The 11249-nt window shown below is 32.6% G+C and overlaps 1 protein-coding gene across 1 annotated transcript in view; it reads left to right on the forward strand.

Moving 5' to 3' along the window:
• The window catches only part of LOC107021658, a 14921-nt gene extending 4093 nt beyond the window's left edge, over window positions 1-10828 (forward strand). The window contains exon 2 of the mRNA XM_027913704.1: window positions 10478-10828. Coding sequence (XP_027769505.1) covers window positions 10478-10828 — 351 coding nt within the window. The remainder of the gene's footprint in view (window positions 1-10477) is intronic.
• Window positions 10829-11249: the final 421 nt, after the last annotated feature.

Raw genomic sequence — 11249 nt, forward strand, 5'->3', positions numbered from 1 at the left:
CAGGGAGAGAACATTGGCAGGCTGTGAAGAGAATTTTCCGGTACCTTAGAGGTACATCTGACGTTGGTCTCATTTATGGAGGTGATACTCAGTGCTTGGTTACTGGCTATTCTGATTCTGACTATCCTGGAGATGTTGACACAAGAAGATCGATGACTGGCTATGTGTTTACCCTTGGAGGATCTGTCGTCAGTTGGAAGGCAACTTTGCAACCTACAGTGACTTTGTCTACTACGGAAGCGGAGTACATGGCCTTGACAGAGGCTGCAAAAGAAGGGATTTGGCTGAAAGGGCTGGTTAGTGATCTTGGTCTGCATCATGATCAGGCTACGGTGTATTGTGACAGTTTGAGCGCAATTTGTCTAGCCAAGGATCAAGTCCATCATGAGAGAACCAAGCATATTGACGTAAGGTATCATTTTCTGAGAAGTGAGAAGAGAATCAAGGTGAAGAAAGTAGGAACTGCTGATAATCCTGCTGATATGTTCACAAAGCCGGTTCCACAGAGCAAGTTTCAACACTGTTTGGACTTGCTCAACATCAGAAGCTGTTAATTGCCCTGCGGGGCAACTCTGAGGAAGAGGGGGAGGCCTGGCACTATCATAGTGCGTCTGAAGAATCTGTTAGGAGAATTCAAGTCAAGGGGGAGATTTGTTGAATGCCTTGAATCGGACCCGTTACAAACAGAAAGGACGGCCCGACGGTATACAATGTTATTGTATTGGGCCCTTAATTATCTGTTAATTCTGTATGTTGGGCCCAAGCCTGTTAGGGCGTAGCTTAGCACTATATATAGACGCTATGACAAACCCTATTCTGTAATTCTGTTCTTGCCTCTCCATAATAAAACTGCTCCCCCTCTTCCCCGTGGACGTAGCCAATTTATTGGTGAACCACGTAAATCTGTTGTCTTTGTTTTTCGCGTTTATATTTTCTCGTATTATCTCGAATTCCGCATAACAGTTTTGATATAAGCAGTGATACTTTTCGCAATATCAAGATGCCTCATACTTGTTTTTTTTCTAATGGACTCTGTTATGGCCTTGTTATATTAAATTATTCTCTCACCTTGATTAGCTATCGTGATCCAAGATCTGAGATTGATCCATTAACGAATGTCATTCATATTTGGACAACAAAAGACTACGGCGTAAATGAAACTTGGATTTCGAGATACACCATTACACCTCTTCCTACTCAATCCCCTTTAACAATTTGGAACCAATTATTACTCCTCAAACCAAAAGTGGACAATTGATATACTACAATTTTATTTCAGATGAAGTAAAGGAATATAATTTACATGGATATCCAGGAAGCTTGAGGGTTATAGTTTACAAGGAATCCTTGACTTCAGCTCTACAGGAAAACAGTCAAGGTACACGGACTCAAGAGATTTTAAAAATGGTATACCTCTTCACTTCCTAGTACCAAGATTTGGTATTTGTTTATTTGTGATAACTAGCTAAGATATATAAGAATTGAAAACTTGAAGAGTGGGTTCAATTTATTAATAGTTGGGTTGTTCCATATTCAATTCAAATTGACAAAAAAAAATTGCTTATCATGAGTAATGGGAATAACGTTAGCTATTATATGAAGGGTAGCAATATTTTTTTTTTACTACCATATCATCGAAGTTGTCAAAAACATAGATAATTATCTTATATAATACCTTATCGAAAATATGCAAGCATCTTATTACCCTCTAAATAATTCTGAACCAATATTATTTAATTATTTTTGGTCCACCTTACATGGAGAGTTTATGCACTCTTTTAAAGAGCGTAATCAAACTAAACGAACAAATATAATTTTATTTTACAAGTATTATGCTATTAAATATATTTTCTTTATTTGATGAATACTTTGAAGAATAAGAAATGCTCTCATCTTTTGTCTCCCTATTTCTATTGCTATCATCTTTTATATTTCTTGTCTTGTTTTACTTTAGTTTTACAACACGTTATTAGCACAAGTTGCTCATTTTTCGTCAAGAATCAATGGTAGGTGATTTTTATGAATTATCCTAGTAATATTGTTGGTTGCATGATATACTTCTTATCCTATATATTATTTGTACTAACAAGCTTGTTTTGTAGTTATTCTAAAACGATTAGTAAATTATAATAATCTTCATAATCAATGTTAAGAGGGACTATTAAAATGTTTGAATTTATTTTAACTTGGGACTTTTATATGATTCTAACATGTTATTCTAATTAGTTGTTTTTTTTCATATATCTTGTATATTAAGTAAAGTTTAGTTTATATTTATGAATTTCCATAATTATTTTTTGGTAATGCATTTTGGTTTATTAAGGCATTGGTTGAGGGTAGGATGTTGAATTCAGGTTTCACCGCACCATGTGGGTAAGACATTGAGTTAAAGTTTTGGTGCACCATGAACTTTATATGGGTAAAACATTGGGTTTAAGTCCTAATGCACTATAGTGATGATATGATGATGACTAACATAAGGTTTTATACTTTTGACTGAAAGTCATGAAATTTGCCAATTAATTTGCTCCATTCTCTTATGTGAATGTGGTAGCAGTGTATTTATATGTCTAAAAAATGACAAGTGGTTGAATGTATGAATATGGGTATGGTAAAATGTTAATGGTCATTATATTGATAATTAAAAGGAAGAACATTATAGGTTCTTAAGATGTTCCTTCAAATGTGAAGGTAATTTTGTCCATTAAAATTTTATAAAAGGTTATTGGACACATTGTTTCTTAAGATGGTCCTTCAAATGTGAAGGTAATTCTTAAAGGTAATTTTTATCCATCAAAGTAGTATAAGAAGTTGGACACATTGTTGTTGGTGCAACCCAATTTAAAAAGTTTTGTAAATCCTCCATCAAAATAGGAATACAAAGTGGTAGTACATTTGGTACATTTGACCTCTTAAAGTGATGTTAAGGTGAGTCACATAATGTCAAAATATGACAATGAATTTCTAATAAAAACCTATGGAACATGTACAATTGGTTATGGTCCATTTCTTGAAGAAAATACGACTTGTGTTCGTATGGATAAGAACATGTTCATGTATTGTTGGATGAATGTCATATCTCACATCTACAGGAGGTTTGAGAGATTGAAAGAAATATTTTGACATAAATAGTCAGTTTGACCATATATATATTTTTGAGTACTACACAAATATTGTGGTATGTTTTATAATGAACTATTGGAGGACATAAGAAAGAAAGAAATCTTTTATGTGATGGTTGTGGCCATGACCAAAATAATGTTGTTGTGTGGCAACATAAATTTGTCATTGATTATCAAGAAATAAGTTTTGAATGCAATAATTTTACCCATGAAACTTTGAAGGAGATGGTCACTATAAGAATGGTATTGTGAAATTTGAGGTAGTACACAAACTTAATTAAGAGTTTGGAAGAACTAATTTGTTACTATCCATAAATGAAAATAGGTCATAATATTGAGGTTGTAGTAAGTTTCAAATTCTTTTTTTAAGTTTTGGAGCAATTGAAAAATAAATTAAATTGAGACTGTAAATTATTGAAAGATTAAATATCTTCGGATTACTACAATCAAAATGGGTTATGAATATTTACATAAAAGGTTACCCGCCTTTCTCTTGTTTGTTGCATATAAATACATGCATGACGATGAATTAACATACAAAAGTAAACTAGAAGTTTACTAGAATAAAAATCAGTTGGTATAATCGATTGACCATTTCAGTTCATGTTTGATGCAAAAGAATTGAGAATTCATGTCGTTATATGTTAAAGAAAGAAATAATTCTTCAAGAATTCTCATGTGTTGCTTGCTCTAATGATAAAATGATCATTGTACCAGTTAAGGTTGAAATTGTATCCCTTAAAATTATTTGAAACATCTAAAAAGGTGAATATGGGCCCGTTCACTTTCCATGTGAACCGCTTACTATTATGATTTAATAGATGCATCTATGATATGATCATGTGCATTTGTATCAACTTACAAATTGGTCTTTCTAAGGTTGTTTGCTCATATTGTTAAATTAAGAGCATAGTTCCAAACAATAAAACCATGTTGATAATACTGGTTGATTGAGCAGAAATTGTTTGCCTCCAATTATTGCTAGACCATTGATTGTGAGAACAAATCTCTCAAATAAAATTTGGTATGAGATGAGTTTATTTAACATGTTTGCATCAAGCCAACAAGGTTTTCCCATCACAATTCGTTCAGGGTCAGGAACCAAATAATTTCCATATAAAAATGTGAACGTATATGATTTTATTACTCCACCGTGCAAAAGATGGATCCCAAAATGAGGTTGGGGGTAAATGCTAGATATCCTAACATTAGGGGGATATATGATTAGCAGCTGGAATTGTGTGTGGGATGAATTATCTTGATCCTCTTTAAAAAAAGTGAACTTGAAGTTCAAGAGATAATTCATTTGCAAAATGTTGTAAATAATTTGCTAGATGTATTTGCTGATCCAATTTGATTAAGCTGCAAATGCTCCATTAAATAGTCCTCAGAGGACAAAGTCTATGATACGCCAGAAGTGTGACAGACCAATCGATTTCAAATGTAAAACTCCTTGAGGAAGGAGAGGAGAAAATTATCAAAATGGTCCTGATAATGAGGCAAGTTATTTGAAAGAGCACGATGACATAACACTTCATAAAACCTTGGCATATGCTCAGATACCTGAAAATGATTTAAAAAAATGAAGAGATCTCGATAAGTTATGCCGTGTTCGAATCGAATCAAGATAATCGCTGATGGTATCTTTGATATGAAGTAGCACATAGTGCTAAAAATGGTTATGAGGATCTTAAATTCAAATTTGTCATATACAGTGGACAGATAAATGATTGCACTATTCAAGTATATTTTGTTTCACTTATAAAAGTGATGTTTTTGATCTTACATTTAATAGATCAAAATATAATGTCAGTGTGGTACAAATAAATCATTGTGCGAAAGTATAACAATAAAATATAAAGTGTGGTTTGTGCATTAGGCATAAAGGGTTCTCGAAAAGAATCCTGACATTATTAATGAAGCTATATTCTCCAAGTGGTGGATGATGGTTTTAGTCTTGCAATAGATGAAATACTTGAATATGCATAATGAACGATTATTACATCTAAGCAGACGATGTCGATTTTATGAAAATCCTTGAAGGATTTAAAAGGTCTTAAAACAATTCTATTGGATACCCTATGATTTTGAGAGTCCTTAACATCGTGAAAGAGTTTTTTGATGTTATAAAATAATTTAAAATGTCGTGTATAAATGAAATTGGTGCACTTACATTGTCGGTTGTGCACCTACTAGAAGATTATTTGATACACACAACATAAGTTATGTGAAGGGATTGACATATTATCGTACAACCTATGCCAAGAAACTAACAGATCAAGTGACTCAATACATAGAAGATATGTGGCTTTCTTTGACCAAGAAAAAAACAAGCTTCAATAAAATTGTAATGATCAATCTCTGAGTAAGAAGCTATTTGATTATATAGATTGAATATTTGTGTGATCTACATAAAGCTTGATCGTAAATAGGCTATTTGTTTACATATGGAGGCACAACAATATCTTGGCATTCAAAGAATAAAAATTAGTAACCAATTATTCAAATCATATAAAAATAACATTGATCATGAAGTAAGTCGCGTGTGTTTTTGGTTGAAATCATGACCTATCATATTCAGGAAGTATGTGATTTTCCTTTAGAAAAGAATGTTGTAGCCAACATATACAAAAATAATATATAGCTCGATTGAAAGGATGATATAATCAAAGGATATCGACAAAATATATTTCACCAAAATTCTTTATCACAGATGATCTTCAACAAAATAGTGAGATAGACGTTCAAAAGACTCGTTCAAGTGATAATCTTGTAAACTCATTTGTTATGGATTGTCAATATCAATATTTTAGAATTTGTGCTGTAAGATTGGAATGCATCGTCTTTGAGATATCAAGTAAAGTTTTTTATCAGGGGGAGAAAAATACCTGTTGTACTCTTTTCCTTAACCATGTTTTTATCCCAATTAGAATTTTCTGGTAAGGTTTTTAATGAGGCAACGTTGAAAGCGTACTAAAAAATATGTGTACTCTTTTTCCATCACTAGGATTTTTTCCCACAGGGTTTTTTCCTAGTAAGGTTTTAACGAGACATATTATCTGTGTACATCCAAGAGGGAGTGTTATAAAACAATATAATGTGGATGTCCACTGCACCAAGAAGTTACTACATAACCTCCTCCATTCTGAAGATAAACATATCCTCAATAACTTCCAACTTTATAACCATTTCTCTTATAACCTTTCACTTTCATAACCTCCCCATCATAATCATGTTAATGTCATGTTTATGACTGGACTTTTGTATGTCTCTATGCCACACTATAAATAGAGTCATAATGTTTCATATTGTATACATTTGAAGATTTCATGAATACTTTAAAGAATAAGAAATGCTCTCATCTTTTATCTCCCTATTTCTATTGCTATCACCTTTTATATTTCTTGTCTTGTTTTACTTTAGTTTTACAATATTTTTCTAATTATTTTGACTTTTTATCCTTTTTTTTTGTTTTTCTTTCGTCTTCTTCAAAAATTCATTATAGCTTCTCACTTTCAGTGTAATTTTTACCAAAACCCCACCTCTCTTTTTTACTACTATTAGTTTAACTCTCTTCAATTTTAAAATTATATCTGAATATTTTATTACATTTCAAACAATCTGATAAACCCATTAAATTTCAAGATAATTAGTATAGGTATTATTTAGTTCTTTTATCCAAATTTCAATTAAACCTTTTGAACTCTCGGAGAATTTTGATTCTTTCAAAATTATCATCTCTAGTTTAAAAGTTATATGAAAATGAGATAAATTAGTTTGTGATACTTTCAAAATTTTAATTTTTTTAGAAAAATAATTAGTTTTGTTATCAATAACTCAACAAAGTCTAGAAAATAGTATAATTTTGAAAAGAAAGAAATTTAACCGAAGAAGAAGAAGAACAAAGAAAGAAAATGGAGGGAGGGGTTTAACTTGACGTGGAGGTGGGGTGAGGTTAGGGCGGGAGGTGAAGAAGAAGATGAAAGAGAGAAACAAAGAAAATGGAGGAAGGGACAGCTTAAAAGGCAGGGGTGGAAGATGAAACAAAATTTAAAATGAAATCAAAATTAAAATAAGTCAAAAGTAAGATAGAGAAATAAAGAAAAACTTAAAATGAAAAAAAATAAATATTTCAAATTAAATTAACATGTGTCAACAATGATTGATATGTGATAACACTTGTCATTTAAATTTGGAATTGATCAAAAAATGATGTAATAATATATGTTTGAAATTGTTTAGGGGATATAGGACGCCCGTGTAATTAAGATATCTTTTTTAAAATTTGGAACAACTTCAGATGTTACTTTATGTCTTTTTACTATTCCGAATAAAAACACGACCTCGATCTATTCAAAAGAAAGTTTACGAATTTAGGCAGATCCATCAATGTCACTTTTCTATTCTTATCTAGACTACGTCAAAGTCAAAGACAACCCCAAACTTCATGGTCAAAATCTGAGATAATTAGCGTTCCCCGGCTACCCACAAATAAACGAAAAATATATTTGACACGATAAAAAATTGGCTCAAAATGACACGGTCTTACTATTTCAGGGTAAGATCGTAAATTTCAAAAGAATGGGAAGGGTGATAGGGTAAATTCATTATTTTATTGTACCCAAAGTATCCTCTAAAGTAAACCATTTTAAAATCTATTAAACCACTACCTTTTGAAATTGAAACCACTTTTGACTTTTCTATACTCTTTTCTTTGCAAACCACACTGTCCAAAACTGTTATATTAGCTCCAATACTCTATTGAGATTTGGGAGCATCATATTTCTATCAAATTTTTGGGTATTTCTCCATTCTTGTTCATTTTAAAAGCCCTTTATTTTCGTTCATAATTTTCATTTGAAAAATTAAATCAACTGCAATACTCTATTGAGAGCACTATGTGTTCGAAATTTTCGGTCATTCTCCATTTTTCTTCATTTTGCAACAACTCTCTATTTTTATTGATATTTTCATTTCATGACAAGTACGTCTATGTTGTTTTAAGGATTAAAAACAAGGTATATATTCAAGTTGGCAAGAATGTGCTAATTTGACCTTTGAAGTTAGCTTAAGTTTATACCAAAAATACAAGAATTATGATGATGTTGGTGCAAACTTTAGAAGATTGAAATATTCGAACAGATGGTGTGAAATTATGCCAGGAAAGTAATGGGGAATCATTAAGTAATTCTGTTCATTGAAGTTTTTGTTGGAAATTAATGAAAGATTAATTTTTTAAGGCAATTTTGTGGTGTTAATTTTAATATAGGATTGCATGTATATTTGTATTGGGTCTTATTTTTTGCATTTTTCCTGATATTTTTGGTTGGGTCTGTCAACATAGGAACTTTTATTGAGTAAATTAGAATAATAACTTTTTTTAAAAAGGAATAAACAAATTATGTTATGTGATTATAAACAAATATTATTGCATGTAACGCGTTCGAGTCTGGTGAGGTTCCACTTTAGTTATTTTCTTAAAATTACTCTCTTTAAAGGGGTGGGGATTTAAATTTCTATTATTTTTTGGTTAAAAAATGTGCAAAAGTGTAACGAACCGAGCCTACTGACAAGTCCAAGATTTAGACTCATTTAGAGCTTTATTTACAATGATTTAGTGTAGTCAAATTCTTATTTTGTGGCCATGATTCATGTAAAACCCTTGATTTCTAGGTATATAGATTGAGGAACAAAGCAAGGACACTAATTTGCAAAAAGAATCAAAGTGAGATGAAAGACTGAAGAAAAGCAAGCATGGTGATTTCCAAGTCCATTTGAAGAGTCGCCGAATGACTATTTGATCGCCTAAAGTTCCAGTGTGTCAAGCCCTGAAGGAGAAAACCAACTTGATGAGAGAAAGGAGCAATCGACGGATTTTTGATATGCGATGCAGTGTTGGATCACCCAAAGTTACAGACCTTGAGGATGCTGAAGGCCAAGGCAGAAGAGTGACGGAACTGATCAAAGGGCGGATCGCCGAGCTAAGCGGCGAGCCTGAGTTATTGCATCAAATGTCTCTTAGCAACATATTTTTGGTGACTGTAAATACATTCTTGAACATTTAGTTTATCATGAAGTTATGATTATAAAAAAAATTCTGAATCATATTGAATGAGTATTGAGACAAGTTTTTCTAGTTTTCTTAAGCTTTGAAGAATTGAAGTTTTTCACTTTCAAAAAATTGAAATTGAGTCTTCGAGATTCTTCGAATTGGAACAATGTAGGAACGACGATCTTATCCAGTTAATGAAAACTCAATTTGGTAACGATTTTTATCTTTTTTTATGATGTCTAGCTAAAATCTCAATTCTTAGGGTGTGAGTATGTGATTATGAGCAGATTTAGTATATGGCAATTGCTAATTGTTAGTTTTAATGTTGTTTAGAAGTGAGTTTCAGTAATTGTGGTTAAATTAAGAATTGTAGTTGCAAATGCAGCTCTACCTTCGTGCTTTTAGCTTGCTCGAGATAGATATTTTAAAACCAAGATTATTGATTGATGGTCAGTCGGTATTGGGTTGACATGGGTTCAACTTGACAGAATCTATTCTAAACGCAATCCCACATATTCAGCTTGAGAGAGTGAATATCCTAAGGTGTGGGCTGATCTTATTTTGCTTTCTTGATTATGTTCGATAGAAATCAACTTGATTCGGGATAAATAGTTTGAGAGAAAATTTATTCCCTCTATGGCTTCGCTTACTCACTAATATATAACTATTTTCTAAGAGTCGTAATTACCCATTTATCTATATTAGCCAATAATCGAATCACATCCCAAGAACCTGACTCATTGTTGTTATTTCATATTGTTTGTCGTTGTTGTAGTTGACAATTTTAAACCAAAACCCCCCATTTGATATTAATGTCATTCCTTAATTTGTATTATGTTTTTATTCAACAAAGTCTATTCCTGTGACTGATTTAATCATATTCATACTTCTCGATTGATTCTCAAACACGTATCGCTCATTGTTGGAAGAACCCCAACTCATTTAATTAGGTTAAATCGTTGACACATAAAATTGGATGAAGTGTCTTTGATACCGTTATTCAATCAAAATGACGTCGATGCCGGGAAGTGGTGTTGTTTAAGATTTTTTTGGTGAAGTTGAATTTTGTTCTTTTTAGTCATAGTTGAATCTATTTACTTTTAGTTTTAGTTTGTTATTTTGTGTTTTCAAAAAAAGGATATGAGTGTCAACGGAAGCAATGGTACCCAAGTGGGCCACCAAGATGACATCAAAAATTCAAATAATGTCAATAAGCCGAATGCTAATGACCCCAATCTAATGAGGTGAATTGGTGCCATTCGTTTTCCTCCGATTAATTGAACGTTGTGTTCCACATTACAAGCTCCATGCTGCAACTCTTGCAATTAAAAGGTTGTTTGGTGGTTTTTCTCATGAGGATCCACATGAGCATATCAGAAATTTTGTGGATATTTTTAGGCCGTTCTCCTTCAAGAACATATCCCAAGAGTCAGTCTGGTTGAAGTTGTTCACGTTTTCTCTAATGGGAGAAGCGCGCAAGTGGTTATCTGAAAAACCAAGAGCCTCCATCACTTCATGGGAAGATATTATCACTACATTTCAAGTGCGATTTTTCCCTCCTTTGAAGATAATGATACTTCAGGACAATATTCAAAGCTTCAAGCGTCTAGCAGCAAGCCAATCCATGAGATTTGGATACAATTTAGGAAGTTGATGTTACAATGCCCAACTTATTGGTTTGCATGAAAACGTTTTGCTATAGTACTTTTACCGAAGCCTTAATTCAGTAAACAAGGGATAGCTAACCAACTTTATCTAGGAGGTTTGATGCAACAACCTTATGTTATAGCAACCCCACAATGGTATGACAAAATCAATTAGGCATGGTACGCCCGTGAGGATCAAGTCTCTCATATCACTTTCACATTAACTAAGGAGAAACTTGAGAAAGACCAAAGAGAGAGAGATCAAAACATGGACAAGATCATGACCCAACTTAACATTTTGTCTAAATATGACATGGGAGATAGTGGTAGGAGTGGCAATGTCGTGGTGTTGGGTGTGTAAACCCCAGAGGGGTCAAGTTTTATGCGTTGTATAATGAGAAGATGAGATGGATTTTGACCCCCGTTGGA

The sequence above is a fragment of the Solanum pennellii genome, chromosome 1 (genome assembly GCF_001406875.1).
Source record: "Solanum pennellii chromosome 1, SPENNV200".
Lineage (NCBI taxonomy): Eukaryota > Viridiplantae > Streptophyta > Magnoliopsida > Solanales > Solanaceae > Solanum > Solanum pennellii.